The sequence below is a fragment of the Anguilla rostrata genome, chromosome 1 (genome assembly GCF_018555375.3).
Source record: "Anguilla rostrata isolate EN2019 chromosome 1, ASM1855537v3, whole genome shotgun sequence".
Lineage (NCBI taxonomy): Eukaryota > Metazoa > Chordata > Actinopteri > Anguilliformes > Anguillidae > Anguilla > Anguilla rostrata.
In genome coordinates this window covers 44,821,119-44,838,208 of record NC_057933.1, presented here as the reverse complement: position 1 = coordinate 44,838,208, position 17,090 = coordinate 44,821,119, and the positions used below count along the sequence as shown (strand labels likewise).

General features: G+C 41.9%; 2 protein-coding genes across 3 annotated transcripts in view; one reads left to right on the top strand and one right to left on the bottom strand.

Moving 5' to 3' along the window:
* Window positions 1-13,928, bottom strand: part of cep192 (centrosomal protein 192) — a 61,435-nt gene extending 47,507 nt beyond the window's left edge. The window contains exons 1-9 of the mRNA XM_064334551.1: window positions 13,660-13,928; window positions 12,938-12,988; window positions 11,488-11,634; window positions 10,080-10,291; window positions 9,341-9,439; window positions 9,098-9,238; window positions 8,363-8,517; window positions 6,807-6,960; window positions 452-620 (exon numbers count right to left, since the gene is read on the bottom strand). Coding sequence (XP_064190621.1) covers window positions 452-620; window positions 6,807-6,960; window positions 8,363-8,517; window positions 9,098-9,238; window positions 9,341-9,439; window positions 10,080-10,291; window positions 11,488-11,634; window positions 12,938-12,988; window positions 13,660-13,770 — 1,239 coding nt within the window. The 5' untranslated portion in view covers window positions 13,771-13,928. The remainder of the gene's footprint in view (window positions 1-451; window positions 621-6,806; window positions 6,961-8,362; window positions 8,518-9,097; window positions 9,239-9,340; window positions 9,440-10,079; window positions 10,292-11,487; window positions 11,635-12,937; window positions 12,989-13,659) is intronic.
* A 468-nt stretch (window positions 13,929-14,396) lies between these two features.
* The window catches only part of LOC135239810 (tyrosine-protein phosphatase non-receptor type 2-like), an 18,297-nt gene continuing 15,603 nt past the window's right edge, over window positions 14,397-17,090 (top strand). For both annotated transcript variants that reach the window (XM_064308787.1, XM_064308779.1), the window contains exons 1-3: window positions 14,397-14,609; window positions 16,769-16,859; window positions 17,066-17,090. The exon at window positions 17,066-17,090 is cut by the window's right edge and continues 76 nt beyond it. In XM_064308787.1, the coding sequence (XP_064164857.1) occupies window positions 14,553-14,609; window positions 16,769-16,859; window positions 17,066-17,090 (173 nt within the window). In that variant the 5' untranslated portion in view covers window positions 14,397-14,552. The remainder of the gene's footprint in view (window positions 14,610-16,768; window positions 16,860-17,065) is intronic.

The window sequence follows — 17,090 nt, the reverse complement described above, 5'->3', positions numbered from 1 at the left end:
GAAGTGCAGGCCTCATTGCAGGGGCCATGCAGCTCTGCATGTTTCAGAGGTAGCAAAGACAACCTCAGCTTGATATTTAAAGGATTAATGGACTTGGGTACTCCAGAAAAAATGTAAATTTGGGGGGTGGATACTCAGAAACCAGGTTAAAACCTATTATATGACTGGACCTAACACATGTGATCCGGCCGACCAATGGTGTAACTTCATAACTCGGCCAACCAATGGTGTAACTTCAACACTCAGTCAGTCAGTCAGTGACTCAAAGACATTCACGTTTGTAGGGCTGGCCCCGCTGTTGCGGTCCAGCCAACAATTAGGGTGGTTTTCAGTAAAGGAACCAATTAAAATCATGGAAACTCTGAAGGGAAATGCAGGGCTGATACATGAGAAGCTTTGAATGAGCGAAGCCAGAATTAATGTCTACATTTATTAACGATGAACCTAATTATTCCCCTTCACTTTCTGCCAAGGGGGTCAAGGTGTGGCGTCTCCGCAGCTGGTGTGGCTGTGGGCTGGGGGCATCGTCGTCGCAGGCCTGCTCGATGAGCGACGGAGGAGGCAGGAGGTTGGCACACCTTGACCCAGCCCAGGGTGGGTCCAGAGGGGGAAAGAAATACCTGTAACGACGGAGACCGGAACACACAAAGACAAAAAGGAAGACGAGAAACAACAGAAAGAGAAAAGGTAGCGATTACGAGGATGAGTTAGGTGAAGGGAATGGGAAAGGCTCCACGCTTTCAGTGGGACAGGAGAAATGAAGGAAAAGAAACGGTGAAACGATGACCAAAAGCAATAACAAGACAAACACAGCACGTTTTGCATGGAAGCACTTGGGACAGCTTCAGATTTCAGAAAATCTGGCTAATATTTGTGACTAAGTAATTCCTTTTAGTATGCAAACAGAATGGTTAACATGCACATGTCACTGCATTTGCAGTCCCAAAAGGCACCGAGACAATTCATGGCAAAAAAAAAACATTCCCAAAAAAGCAGAATATTCTGTACGCCAGTAGTCCCCAAACTGTCAGTCAGTGGTGGGCTGGGAGATTGATTTAAAAAAGTAATTTGGGGTGTATTACATACTTCCATAAGAATTCACATCTAGTTAAATTCATGTTTTAGGCCACATTTTCAGTAAAGATGGGACATAGAAAATGTATTCACTCATTAAATGGGCTGTCAAATGTGGGAACAACTGCTGTACACCATGCTGCCAATCTCCCCATTTAAGGAATTAATACATCCAAACCACATTATTCCCCCATAAGCCCGAGCACTGAGCAATGGCCAATTGGGCTGAGATGCTGAAGTTCCCTGAAAATGGCAATCGTTGCTTCCATCTACAACAGAAGCAAGGGACTGGTCTTTAAGGATGAGTCTCATGGTTAAGGGGCATACACTACAGCAATAATGTAAAACTAGCTTTGGTCTCAGTGAGTCTTATGGTCATCACAATCATCTTTTTTTTTTTTTTTTAAATTCGGAAAGCTTCATATTTACTTATACATGATATACTGCCTCAAACATGGATAGTGGATGCACTCTAGTTTGCTCCAATTAGTCTAAAACATACCACATTTGGCTGCCTTCGTTAGTTACTTTAACTCAGTCAGATTTTGCGCTCTTTATGGGAGAAAAGCACAGAATGTTCAGACCCTGGTGAAGTTGGCCTCAAGAGGAATCAGACATATTAATTCCTTTCATAATCTTCTATGCTCAGGTCTGACACAGCTCCACTGTGAAAACTAACACAACACTCAATACACAAACTGCAGATTCAATGCATTTTAATCGGAGGGGGGAAAAAACTTTATTGTATAAATATAAATGAATTTGAAATCTACAAAACCTTTTTAAGAGACTCAAACCCACCAAATATTTGATGCCTCAGACTGTTATCCAAGACTCTTCCCCTCATGCTAAATAAATCATAGGGACAGCTCATCAAACAGTTGATGAAATCGAAGCATCTGATGTTACCCAATTCTTGGTCTGATTGCAGACACACAATTTACACGATGGGCAGACTAAGAATGCAGCACATGCTTTTTGTGCAACAGAAAAAAACAAACATGTACACACAACATACCAGACATTTGCATCTAGAAAAAAAGTTTCACTTCTTTAAATTGACAGTAATATGGAAAATTCAAAATTGAAAAAAATAATCCAGAGCCTGAAAGAGTTTTAGTATGAAATATAAACACCAATGAAATACAAACGCCACCATCTTCAGTTACAGAAACAACAAATCTTTTCAGCCACATCTGTGTCATCCATCATGTGATGGAACTTTTCCATAACGGTTTCCAGACCATGTGACCATGTCAAAAGCAAAACTTGGGAGACAAACAGAGACGGAACAGCCAGTGGGGGTTTCTGAGTTTAGTAGTATGCGGGCTGACGGTGTGCCTTTGGATAGGTCATTCGGCGTTGGGGAGGGGAAAAGGGAGTTCTCCTCCCAGTCCTGTGAGTGTGCCACAATCAGCAAAAACAGCAAATTACTCCAATTAGCTCTGCACCACAGAGGGCTTTCTGTCAAAGAGGACATTCACTCATTGGGTTGATCATATATTTTGAAAAGAAAAAAGGCTTTGTTGAGACCGGTGCACATTCTTAAATGTATGTAAAAAAAAAAATTTTTAAACTAAAAAAAATCTTGCCAAAGTAAAAAAGTACAAAGAATTATTAGTTTGACTCACCTCAAATCAAGGCTCTACGCAAAAACCCAGAAAAAAACGACACTCACTGAAAATAGGTAAAACAGCTTTTTGTTTTTGTCTGTGTTGGAGGAATGCCAGAAAGACAAAAACATTCCTGCATTTAAGGTTTTTTCACCGTCATGCATTTTAATAAATAAATGTTTGCACATCTCTCATTTGATATTCATGCAACCCATCAGCTTTTTGGGGGGAATGTATTTTCATTCACATCCGGAATTATGATGTGCAGATCCAACCCAAAACAAATACAAAGACACAACTTAATCGCAAAAATCTTAACTTGCAGTCACCAATGTACCATGACAACAGAATATCAATACAATTCCTTCCATATACTGTACATTACACATGCTTTGAGCATTCCAGACACTCATTATATTAAAAGGCTTTTTTTTTACTGTTTAAAGTTGATTGAATGATTGTCCATTTGAAAAGGTTACCGCAGTTCCATGCACAGTTGATGGGTAAAAGCGACAATATTTAGTGGCAGTTTGAAGGAATGTCTCCATTTAGCATTCAGAAATATTAATCATCAACAAAGCACATTAACCCTGCTTTTCAGAGCATTACACACACCATCCATAGTTCATGTTGGTCATAATAATGCTATGGCTCATTGTACAGCAATGATTATAACTACATTTAAAACACAAAGGATTTTAGTCCAAAAATCCTTTGGGAGAAGGAGAACTTTTCTTCATTTTAGATTTGCCAATTGTGTTATGTGTTCTCACATCAGCACTATGCTATATCTGGAAGTACTCAGATTCAAACTAGTGATGTGTAGATTGTGCAACTGAGCACGCACTCATTACAAAAGCCTTTACCAGCAGGAGATTCAGGAACTGTTCCAAAGTCATGGATGCTCAAATGCTACCAGGAAAACTAAGCTTTTAGCCTGGCTATTATGGATGGTATGGTGTACACATTCAACAGGGGTAAAACGACTATTGCAAAACAATAAGTCAGTCATAAGCCTCTTCCACAGTAATGAAGCTTCACCCATCTTATCCTGGATATGAGCAGGAATACGCATCATAGCTGGTCAACAGCATAACAGGCGCGAAGGAAGAGTTATTTTCAGCATGTTCATTTCTGATTGGTTAACATACTCATGAAGCGTCTGACAAAGTGAAAAAAGCACCAAACCTATCACCCTGGTAACCATAGCAGTGATTAAATTCAAGCCAATTTAAAGTATAGCCCTGCCTGGGGATAACAGGGCTGCTCCTGCCCATGGGACAAGCAGAAGGGCGATAGCTTGGTACATTAGACAGGCTCCACTTCTGTTAATTAGCATTAACACGTTCTGCATCAGCAGTTCTTTCACAGTGCAAAGAGTTTGGCGACCTTTAATCAGCAACTGCAAACACACTCTGTGCCTTAAAGTAGCTTGGCCCTCAGTGCTATAATCCAATGGAGATATCTATCCCTGGAGAAAAATATTCAACTTAAATCACTCAATGTGGTTTCGACAAGGGTCAAAAGGAAAAAGCAAAGGCATAACTGGCTTAAAAGTCACACTTGATATGAGGCTTTATAAATGTATTTTTAATAAGTGCGCACATTTTGTCATGTGTGGGCCAGCAGGATGCTGCTAAAGCCAATGCTAAGGATCTGGAACTATGCAACGGCACAGCTACACAAATGTTCCCGCAAATTTTTCATTTGGTAATTTTTTCAGTTATTCAGCCATTATACTTTTCTTCGGATTTCAATATTAACACATGGAGTATGGGAAAAGGGGAAATGTGGGTGTGGAATACACAGCGACATTTGTATTTTGGTGGATTTGTTGGGAAGATCCTGAATGCAAAGAATTCTGTAAAAAGCGAGGAGTGTGGACTGCAGTATGTCCTGTCCAGAATAAATTGGCTGAAGAATCTGTCTGCCAGTTGATTGCAGTGGGGACTGTTAAGATGGAATGGGTGTAAATTCGAATGCATGTGGCGCAAGCAAAAACTCTCTGATTAGGGCCACGCATAACCAAGGATTACATTAATATACATATCAGGAGTAGAGAGTGTGATATTGATTCTCAAAACAGTGCATATGTTTGGAAATATGAAACAAAACATTTTTAAAAATCGTAACAATATATACACCAGTCTTCCATGATTGCTTTCAAAAGGTTATTTTGCTAGAAGCATAAAGATCTTCACATTTTTCAAGTATTCAAAAGTTTTTCAACATAACTAAACACATTCATACATAAAAAGCATGGCATGGATTCTCTTTCCTACCGAACACAGTAGGTGCATTCAGTATTGATCAATTCAACATTTAAACGATTCTAAATACATTTAAACAATTTACTAGAACAGTGTCAATTTTACCTGAACTTCTAAATCTAACTCTTCTTTTAAACACAACTTATTTTCAAGATACTGCGCGACCCACTTGTAAGAATACTACCCCATTATTTTTCTTTTCTTGAGCGATATATTAGGAGAGGAGTGCATGGAAATAAATGGTGTGAAGAAAATGTAAACATATATTACAGACGTTTTATCAACGCAGCGATCAAACCCATCCTCATATTTAGCACATTTTAACTAAATATGGTAGTTGCACTACAGTACAGTGAACCAGCCTTACGTTCTTAGGAATGTGAATTTCTAGCACACAAAGCGCAATGCGATGCTGCATCAACCTCAGAGAAACATATCCGCCACACGATGGCACTGCCCTCTCTGCTGAAACATACTACTCCTCTTAGTTCCAGCTCAATTTCTCAGTGAAAGTTATGCTTCTGCAGTGGTTAAACGTCAGGCTAAAAATATAGCTGCTTACTGACTGAACCTTCGAAACTAGTGAACAGATTCATTTGCCATTTGTTCACAATCTCATAGCAAAGATACTCAGGTTTCAAACTAAATAGTCTTACATGATCGACTTAAATATTATACAAAAAATAAACCAAATATAACACAATATCAATAGTTTGTAAATACTGAAAAATGTATGAATATATGTATACATTTTGACTGGGCTGAAAATCATTCCCGGAAATGCTTTTATTATAGCATGAATAGAAAGTACTCTGCCCTATGGTTTTTCAATACTAGCTCTGGGTTATTTCCATATCCTATACTTAGAAGTGGGCTGCACTGGTCTTGCATCTCCCCAAGCGTGTTCTGTCATTTATTTCAGCTTTCAGGAGGGAAGGCTGGAGGTCTGTACTGTAGGGCAAGCAAGGTAACTATTTTTTACTGTACAGTACAATATTCCCCTTTATTCAGACCCTGGATCATGCTGGTCGGTTGCTAAGACAGTATCCCTTTCAGTTACTCTTTCATGGTTTCAATAGTGGTCTACTGTTTGTTAAACCAAAAAAACTTTACTTTCAATGTTGTTAAAAATTAGAATTTTTTTTAAATTCAGTACGGAATAAAATCATTCTATTTTAATAAAGCTACATCAGACCTAGATCTAGCTGCGGTGCATGTAACTGCATTTTAAAGGAATAGTTAGGGTCCCAGGTCCACTGAGCTACTCAACACAAATTATGTGATAAATTGGGGACATGTTGGGCTCAAAACCCTCCTGTCTGGAGTTGCTGGTGTAGAAATGGTGAGTGAGTGGTGAGTAGCTCAGCAGACCTGGGTGTAAAAAATGTGAGCTATCCTTTACCAGGGAATATACAGCTGACAGTGGTACTGTGCCGAACATAGCACAAATACCATTATTTTCACATGGAACTTACCAACTAAATGCAAAGAATACAGTTTAAATGCTTAAAAGCCATACATTTAAATGTTTGGTCATTTTTATGTGTTTTCAACATTCCTGTCTTCAGCATGCCTTACTGAAAAACATAATAAATGCTCCTGGTTCCATATAACCACTAACAAACAAAAATCCTCAGAACTAGCGACTCCTGCTAGACGCCAAGCTCTTTGCACGTGTGCGGTGTTGTGAGTAGGCCCCCAGAGATCAGCGCGTAGGCCCCCGGAGATCAGCGCGTAGGCCCCCGGAGATCAGCGCGTAGGTCCCCTGCGCAAAGCGGTGTGTCAGTCTTCAGCCCCGGCCTGAGGCGTGGGCTGGGCGGACGGGCCGGCCTCCGAGCGCCACACCTACCTTCCCGCCGGCGCTCCGTTCAGGGCGTTCTGAGAGCCCTGAGCCGCCGACCCCGCCGCGGCGTTCAGGACGCCGGGTTGCCCGGACGACCCGTTGACCGGGCTACCGTCCCCCTTGAGGATCCCCGTGCACTTCCAATTGTCCATGTAGTTTGCTGGCAAGGGAAAAAACAAACAGACGTGCATTGAGCTTTTTGAACACTGTCGACACAGCCTGTCGTTGGTGTGTAAACCAATTTCACGGTACGTTTACTGCAGATCTTCCCAGATAAAAACTGCGACCACGTGCTTTAGTGAGAACATTCCGGAATGAACATTTTCTTAATATCTGAGATGGGGTCTTAAAGGTTTCAGTATCTGGTGTATAAGATCTGAAGGGAAGTCACACAAAGAGCACTTCATTCGCCCAACATTCGCCCTATACATGTTGCCATTCTCAAAATGTTAACTGACAAAAGCACCACGTTATAAAAACTTTCGTTTACTAAAAACAATTACCCAAGCAAATATTTTTTAGAAAACTATGCTTGAACAAATCTGGTGGTTTTGGTCTCAAACCAGACATATGGTGTATATTTTTAAACCATTTCCATAAAAATGGATTTATAGCACCATATTTGGCCACTTTTTTCCAGATCCAAGGTAGCATCTGTCTGTGTGTGCGATGCACTTCCTGTTTTGTAGCTAGACTGCCTTTTCATTTGCAGATGTACCGGCCTGCAGGGATTTGGCTCAGCTATTCCACATTTATGAGCATCAGTAAAATATAATCCAGTAAAGTAGCTTTATTAATGCCAGTGTCCTGCACTGCACAGTAAACTCTGCATCACCAATCTCTCCTAAAATGCGACACCAGGTCATGCTAACTATGCAGGATAAGAGGGAAATATTCTTGACTGCCTCAAGCAATTAAACACTGCATGGGAACTGGAAGACAAATAGAATATTACTCAGGGAACCTTAACTAGAGTATTGGTCAAAAATAGTTTAAATATCAGAGGAACTAGTTGCCCCTCTTATACAAACATTTCCCCAATTGCTTTGTCTAATAAATCCGTCAACACAGGCATGAAGTGCTAGATCCATAAGAGATGTACTATATGTACCGCTTGTGGATATATGGACTTATAGCTATTACATTCTACTAAAAGCCCTATGTTTTGATTTCTAAGTAGAGTGGAGTTGTACACACACGCTGCTATTGAATCAAGGGTCATTTTTATATAGTTTGCAGCCATCCCATGTAAATCAACCACTGTATACAAACAATCAGAATATATATCTATATTTTATGGCCATTTCAGCTTTACTGGACAGGACAGTGTAGAGAGAGGAAGAATGGGGAGCGAGAGAGAGGGAGAGACATGAGACAAAGGTCTCGGGGTCAGACTCGAACCGCCGACATCGCAGCTCAGAATGGACAGTGTGCGCGGACAGGGCTACGCCGCGAGACACCCCCATACGAACATTCTGGGGGCTCCTGTATGACGAAAATGCGTTTGGTGGTGTGAGATCAGCGAACAGCCGGCGCGGTCGACCACGCCCGGGCCTCCTCACCTTTCCAGAGGCGCACGCAGCCGTCGTCCCCGGAGGACGCCAGCAGGGTGCTGGTGATGTTCCAGCTCACGCGCCACACCTGGGAGTTGTGGTTGTCGAACTGCGCCACGAGCTGCACCTCGAACTTGGTGGGTCCAGTGGAGCTGGTCTCCCTCCTGCCAGGACACAGTGACCAGGGCAAAAACCGTTATGATGGCAGAGCTAGCCCTCCTGATGCCCGACCAGGTTTAATTAGGAGGTTAGCCTGAGAAGCATCTGGCAACAAGGTGGGCAACAAGGGCCATATCTACTTTTGGCCTTAATTACTTAATGAGCCATAACATTTACGCATCTAACATTTTAGATACAATTTTTTTTCAAAGAGTATGAATGGCAACCACAGACTGTTCTCATGTCCCTATATGAAAAGTTTTGCTGTGATCTAATCTACGGCTGAACTAGTGTTGGTGTATATAGCCAATTAGCTCATTTAGCCAGGATAAATGGTGGAACTGGCATTGCCCACCCCTGTAGTAAAACCAGCTAAAGCTGCAATGCAGTTGGAGTGCCATTTCAATCTCTTCAATGGGACTGAATCAAAGTCATCCACTACAGATATGCTTAATTACACCAAGCCAATCAGCTACAACAAGCTCATCTTGGCATGGCAGGAGAAGAGGGATTAGGACGATCTCTGGGATCATGTCTATAGTGCAATTCTTTTGCACACGCTCAGAACTGTGCTGATCCGCTCACCGCAGAGGCAGCAGTTTGAAGATGCGGACGTCTTTGGTCGCTATGGCGAGCACGTGGAAGGACCGCCCCAGATTCGGCGCGAAGGCGATGTCGTGCACGGGATCCGTGACGGTCATCAGCGTCTCCGCCTTGGCGTACTTCCTGAGGGAGAAAGTCACCGCGTTTCAGAGGACCCGTCCACACGCGCCAGACAGACGCGCCGTACAGACGCCAAAGTGAGCAGACGGGGGCGCTAGTACCCACCTTGTGTTTTCGTTGTACTCGTAGATTTGAACCTTCCCGCCGTACGTTACGTTGCTGTCGTCGCTGCCCACTGCGATCATTGGGGGGTGGGCTCGGGAGCTAAGCAACACAACGCAAATTTTGAAAACATCTACTACTAAATTCCCTACAAGTCTAACATGCCCCTTAACATGCTGAATCTTCTGGAATGAACAATAATATCAGGGACGTTTTCTTTTATATCCTCCTCAAAGGAGAAGCTGCATTCTACTAAGCCCAAAGCTCTTGGTCCGAACATGCCCCTTATTGTTAGAGGTCAGCACGGATAGACAGCTTTATGTTTAAAATAACTTCCTGTTGCAAACTGTGCACTGCTAAGAATGTAACGTCTGGGTGCTAGACTCACACCCAAGAGAGGCCCCGCTATCTTTCAAGCCAATTATCCCACGGCTAACCTGGTCCGATTGTCCGACCGCACCCAATCAACTCGAACTGAGGAATCCAAAATCGAAAGAAACAGAAACAGTCTGAACGAAAACCCCCAATGGCCCTTCAGCTGCCCCTAACAAGCAACTGTCAAAGCGATGTTCAGTGAAGTCAATTCTCCAGTTATGAGTAGGGTCACGCTAACCATCATAACTCAAGCTAGCCCTGCACTGCAGGGGCGGGACCGCGCCTGGGCCCGAAAGCACTCAGTCTCATTGGGCGCGAGCGGGAGGGGTCGCTGGGAGAGGCGGGGTCAGAGGGAGGGGGGCGGTACCTGGAGGGGTTCCAGGAGATGCAGCTGCAGCTGAGCTTGCAGGAGATCTCGTGCTGCAGGGACCACTGGCTCAGGTTCATCACGTCGGGCGCCTCGTAGATCCGCACCACCCCGTCGGCCGAGCACGTGGTCAGCATCAGGCCCATGTGCTTCGGGGCGAACTTCACGTCCGTCACCGACGTCCGGCTGTCCACCAGCGTCGTCCTCTTGATCTGGCGAGGGTGGTCCAGGGAAAAAAAACACACAATCAAATTTAACAAAACAGTCAATTATAGTGCAGCGCAACTGTGTGGGGGTGACAAAAAAAAACCTGACCAGGATCTATATCAAATACCGTAAACCTTCATTCAACAGTAAAAGTCCTGCCGATTGGAAATTTTAGAAGAAGAATCTATTTTTCACAAATACTCAGGACAAAATTCTTCTTTCAATAGGATTATCTTCTAGTTCACAACTCTTTAATTCCCAAGGATCTGCAGGGATGTTTTTACTTTCCCCCCACGAGTGAAGAGTCGAGATTACATTACATTACATTACAGGCATTTAGCAGACGCTCTTATCCAGAGCGACTTACACAACTTTTTACATTTTACATTGTATCCATTTATACAGCTGGATATATACTGAAGCAATTCCAGTTAAGTACCTTTCTCAAGCGTACAACGGCAGTGTCCTTACCCGGGAATCGAACCTGCGACCTTTCGGTTACGAGCCCAGTTCCTTACCCACTGTGCTACACTCCGTCCGAGATCATACAAATGCACAAGACTGTCTGTCTTAACTCCAGCTTCTTTTAAAAACACTGAGCAATTTAAGAATGTGTCCTCCAGAATAAGTCATGCCTAAATTGTACGTAGAAGGCTCGAAGGCACAGCTGTTCAGCGCAGCTTTTGTAGATGCCAAACTTGACGAGCATTCTCTGACCTGATCCACCAAGGTCAGGATCATTTGGAAAAAGAGAGACCCGACATGTAAAGCCTTCAATCTGGATGTTTCCGTTCATAAATACAGTTAAAAAGCATCCCAGAGCCACACATGCATAACACCCTTCAACCTCTGGTTTATGAGCCATGATTCTCTCCTGGTTCTCAGAGCATACCAAAGGGTGTTATGTGGCTTATGTGGCCACTGATGCTGGACCTTAAACTGTTTAATGCAGATGTGCCTTCAGCTAGAATTTTGTAACAGTTGTCCCAATCACAAGAAACAGAATGGGTGCTGTCCACTATTGTGGCCCGGTTATCAACATTCCAGAGGACCTGTTTTTGACACCCCTCAAAACATATATTTGTTGTTCATCTTTAAAGAACTGCTACCCACACATTGACTAGTTAGTCGATTGATTGATTGCTTGATTGATTGACTGACTGACTGGTACGGCAGTAATGATGACATCAGAGGTTCTCACCCAGTGGCTCTGCCCACGCTGCTTGTTGTTGGACTCCCCCACGATCTCCTCCCACACGGCAGCAGTCCGGTCGAAGGAGCAGGAGGCCAGCACCTGCCCGAACTCCGGGTGAGCCCAGGTCACGCGCCAGACTGACCCACTGTGAGTCTGCAGAGAGAGTGCACTGCTCCATCAGTCACGTTGCCGAGCGCTCACTAACCGCTGCGTCCCACGTTCAGGGCCTTTCTGAACAGTCCAACACCGCCTGACTGCTTGACCACCTTACACCTTAGGCTGAATGCCCGGCAAGTTTTACAGTGAATTTTTTAAAATGCAAAACTCTCATTTTTTTGTTGCTAGCTACCAATCTGGAACAGATTAAAGCCAAGGGGACTACCAGGGTGCTTTTTTGGCCCTGAGTGAAGATGGTGAAGATTACTGTTGCATGACCTTCAGTTGTTTCCCCCTTGATTAAACAAGTAGGCGGGAGTTCCTGACTGCATAAAGCACTGATTAAAATTTTTACAGAAGAGTTGAGCTGGAATGTCTGCAATTTCTCCTAAATGACATTAGCTTTAGCAGCCAAGGCAACAAGAAATTTAAATAGACTAAAATTGCTTTTAGTTTTTAATACAGTGTACAGGAAAAAAAAATATGTGCGTGAAGCAAAAAGTAAGTCTGTAACAATGTGTACTGTACAAATGATAGAGATATATACACTTATTTCAGTGTGCCAGAATGTACCAGTTGAATAATTGTGTGACACTGTCCAATTAATGTTTAAGACAAAATGTTTTGGACAGCTTCCAAAGATGTCAGTGAATATGAAGGGACAGGGTATACGATGTAAGATAATCAAACACAAATATACTTCTGTCCACACGCTAGTCCACTCTCATGCTATTTACACCATAGGCTGCTACTGTACACATCCTTGTCCAACAGGCCCCATTGTCCCCTGGAGCCAATTTACATATTACCCTGACCAGATGTCTTTTGATCCTTCAACTCAGTTGCACCACTCACCATCAGATTTGAATATGGAAATCTCAAGGTGACTGGCCAGAAAGATGTCATTTTGGTTTGAGATGAGTTAAAGGTGCTGATGTGTGGGGGAATGTCTTTAAACCATCACCTTGAGATTACTGGTACTGGATAGACTGGCATAACAGATTGAAATCTAGCGCAACATAAATGGATAATAATACCAAATTGACTCCATGTTGTGGGTATTTTTGTTAATACAATATTTTCCTTACAACCCACTCACCAAAAAAAATATTGAGAATGAATGTGCCCTTTTGAAGATATCATTATATACAGAGGTGTATTTTCAAAACAAATTAAATGTTTTTTTTTCTCATGCATCAGAGTAGAAGTGTCTCAGGACCATTTTGCACCTGAACATATACTCACCTGGAAGTGACATGGTTAAGAATGCATTAAATGTAGGTGCGTTGGGATAACATACCTTCCAGCTAGCTGTACAATGCCACTCTCCACTCTCACTTTTATCCCAAACCTGAAGGACAAGCAAAGGCCAGCTGTAATAACTTTTCTTACCATAGCCACGACAAGCCACCGATTCAGTCACCACGGCAGAAGTACTCAAATCATTCCTGGCCCCCTTTCCTCTTTAGGGTGGTTGTGCTTCCAACCACAAATGCAATTGTTGCATTGTAACGAGCTGCTAATAGGAATTACACATGTTTAATGTCTGCACTTAATGTAACGTCTACTTTAGTCATACTTATTGCACATTTGTTCTGACAAAGGTCTAATGTTTTTTAATAAGCTTCCTTTTCCTCTCAGGTTGTATGGGGCAATTGATAGACCAACCTTCCCGACGGTACCTACTCGATTTTAAACATTCCGATTAGGTCATTTCAAAAACAAGAAAAATAGAATCAGAATAATTCCAGTATGGATAAAATACTTTCATAATGCATAACCATTTTTAGCTAACTCAATTTCAAAAACCAGTCTGTTGTGTTGCTTTCTTGAGCAGCCGTAACGTTAGCGAGATCACAGGCCTTGGTTCAGCAGCTTTACTTTGTTTACATTAATGACTACATCGTCAGCAAGCGACTAGTAATGCTTTCCCTTGGTTTACTGTGAAAAATCATATTACTCCAGACACACTTATGAATGTCACGTACCGCGCAATTGCGACATGAGACTTACTGTACTTACCTTTACACTTTGGTCGCTAGAACAAGTCGCCATTCTCCTGCCGTGAAAATCGTAGGAAACATCATGAATTAGATCTTTGTGATCCGCTGGTATGCTCCGGGCAACAAACATCTTTACTTGATATATTATAATTTTCTCCTATCCGTACGAGTATTTTAGAAGATGCGGCACACACAGGTTGGTCTTTTATTAGACATAAATGCTAGCTCTCTTTTGACGTGCAAGCGCCTGGATTCACGTCCACGTTTGTTCATTTGGCGCCTCCTAGATGTTGTCCAATATTGGGATATAATATGACCACCAGAGGGCATTCAAACATTGCAACAAGACTTGAAGATTATTTTTCCAGAATTCTTTGATCGCAACTGCTTGGACAAGATTGTTTTTTATTAATTTCCTAAAACAATGAGCGTGTGTGTTTTACCATAAGGCCATGCCCTCGTGAAATCTGCAATTTATCTGAAGCAGTGTTTAACGTATTAACAATTATTTGATGAATCACAGAATATATGAGAAGCCGATTTAAAAACCAGCTAATTGTAGGTCTCCACATGAACTCAACAGTGCCGTAAAGGAAGCTAATTTGCTGTATCGAAATTGTCTGATGAGTAAAAAAAAGATTTGGCTTCACTATTGTTTATACTCGTTTTGTTTCACCACAGTGTGGGTTCAGCTGTGGCGGCGGATCTGTGTGGAGTAGGAACCTGTCGGTGCGCATGTGTAGACGCGGATGTACCCGCTCGCCGATCAGCCAGCCACACAGATGCGCAGTTTGTTTCGTTCTGTTTCGGCGAATGGCTGTACGGGAGGATGTGTAGCTAGCTACTTTGTGATTCTAGCCGGAGCTACCAAATATAAATATTTTAAAACGCTGGGGACACCTACAAGTTAAAATGGACCAGGAGTTTAAGGATATGGATTCAGCAGGGCAATGGCAGAGCCTGTACATTGTAAGTCATGACTCTTTTTCATTTTATTTAATTTGAGTGATTTGAACGTCTCTTGCGTACTCTCTTTGGAAGTTCCAAGGCCTGTAGCCTCGTTCGGTAGCGCGCGACAAAGCAAGAGCTGAAAAGCGCCTGCGTTGTTCAGACGAAAGTCTAATCTGCGCATGCGGTATATAATACCAGGAATTGCGGGAGCGCGCGTTTGATGTTTAAATGGAATAATGTTGCTGCTAGTAGAGTTAATAATCTCGCCTGTTCTTTACGTTATACATTGAATGTTAGAAATGACGCACAGACACGTTGAATTCATAATTAACACAGATACATCGAACCACTTGTAATTGTAAAAGTTACAGCTTGCTAACTAGATATTTATTATCAAAAGCTGCCAAGTAAACTAAACTAGCATGTTTGACATGGTACTGGTAGGCTACATTCGATTCAACTAGGTAGCCAGCACTATTTAGAGGTAAATGCGGTCCATTATGCTCCCTGGCTAGCTAGCTAACGTCAGGTACTTTTATTGTGCAAATATAGTAGACCTGGATAACGTTAAGATTGTGTTTGGCGTACTGACCTAACAGTTGTGTAACGTTAACGTTCCTGAACTGCAGCCAGCAAACTCGTTCGCTAGCTTGCAAATTGAATTGCAGTGGGGTTTCCGGAAAACGTAACGTTACAGTAATAGCTACACAGCTAGGTTTCTGAGAAGCAGGGCTTTCCAAGAATATAGCGGATTCCTGACCTGAATTATCGCACAGACGTACCGAACAGGCACGGCAATCTTATCTGAGCTGATAGTTTTAGCCTCTTGGTCTTGTCAGAGATTGTATCTACTTGACATGCTGCTAAACACGTGAAATAGCGTGTATTCTTTGACATATGACACATAATGCGACCTATATGTGAATAAAAATAAGCCTACACAACAAGTTTGTCTCCATAAAAACATGTTTCTTAAGAACTAACATTTAAAATTTTTTTACTGTACCACAAGGCAGGAAGTGTACGAAATCTGTAGGCGTACAGAAAAAGCCAGCTAAATCATTCGTGGTTTAAACAGAACGACACTTAACACTGAACATTTGATCTGTGCTTGGTAGATTTTAGTCATTACATTTCGGGCTAACACATACTGTTTACAGTATCAGATGTTAGAAGCACTGCTCTTTTGGGCTTGAGCGTTTTATATTGCTCTTTAATTTTGTTCCAACAAACCTGTTTTTCTGAAAGCAACTTATGATATTTGCTCAAATTGTTTATATAGGGTCATAACTCATAAGAAATAATTCGAGGACCTGCCTTCTCATTCCATACTTAACTAATACAATGTTCCTGCCATCTAGAATATGTTCACTAGCCACGTGAGTCTAGCATTATCAGTTGTTGGGCCCTGCACGTACTGTACCTGGTCTGCATCTACCTGCTTATTTTGTAGTTACTACGCCGAGTAAGTTATATGTTACTGAGTGGAGACTGACATTCTTCACGCAACTGTATCAGACATTTCAATATGAAGTGAACAGTTCTGAGATGCGTGTGAACTCGATTTAATCGCCATACAACATCATACAACCTTACATAAGAAGATTAACTTTAGGAGGGAATTATTTTCCAAGAACCTTGTAGGTGAATATTAGTAATCTAGGCCAGGGACCTGACCACAGGATTCGCAGCAAAATTTGCTTTCAGAAAGTGTTTTTTATGCGGACAAAAACGCAGCTAAGAAATGGCATTTAGCCTATTTCGGGAGCTGAAATGAATCAAAATTTTACTCGTTTCAGTTTACCTGAAATGGCATACATTTAAATCAATTTACCAGAGACCTCAGCAGTAATTAAATGGCAGTGTGGCAGGTATCACGTTCAGAAAAGGTGCACATTTCATTGTCTGTTAATCTACAGAAAACATTTTTTGTTGAAACGGCAAATATAAATTTGTTTCATCTACAGAAACGTATCGTAATGCATAAGAACGCTCTGCAAATTCTGTTCTGTTTAAATAGTTGACTTTTTCCCCCAATTTTTGTTTCCATAAACAATATTTAAAAACGTATGCCATTGTCCTCTGTGGACACTCTCCTTTAAAGTTACATACAGTTTGCAAACTATTGTTTAAAAAATGTAAAATACATATTAATTGTTATTTTAATTTTTTTTAAGGAAATTCGCGACCAGTCTCATGAGTGTCCTTATAAAGTGGCAAAGTTTCCAGAGAATCGGAACAGAAACCGATACAGAGACGTCAGCCCATGTGAGTGACCAGGCTCTACACCATCTTTGTATTTTTTCCCCCGCATTAAATATTCTGCTTTACATGTACTTGCCTAAATATCTATGTATTAGACAAATGTTCTTTTTGCAAGGCACAGTATTATTATCAGTGTTAAGTCCTTTTCAGTAAAGAGAGCAAATGGAGGAAAAATGCATTGAAAATCAGTTTTTCTCTGTTTGCATTAGATGACCACAGTCGAGTTAAACTAGA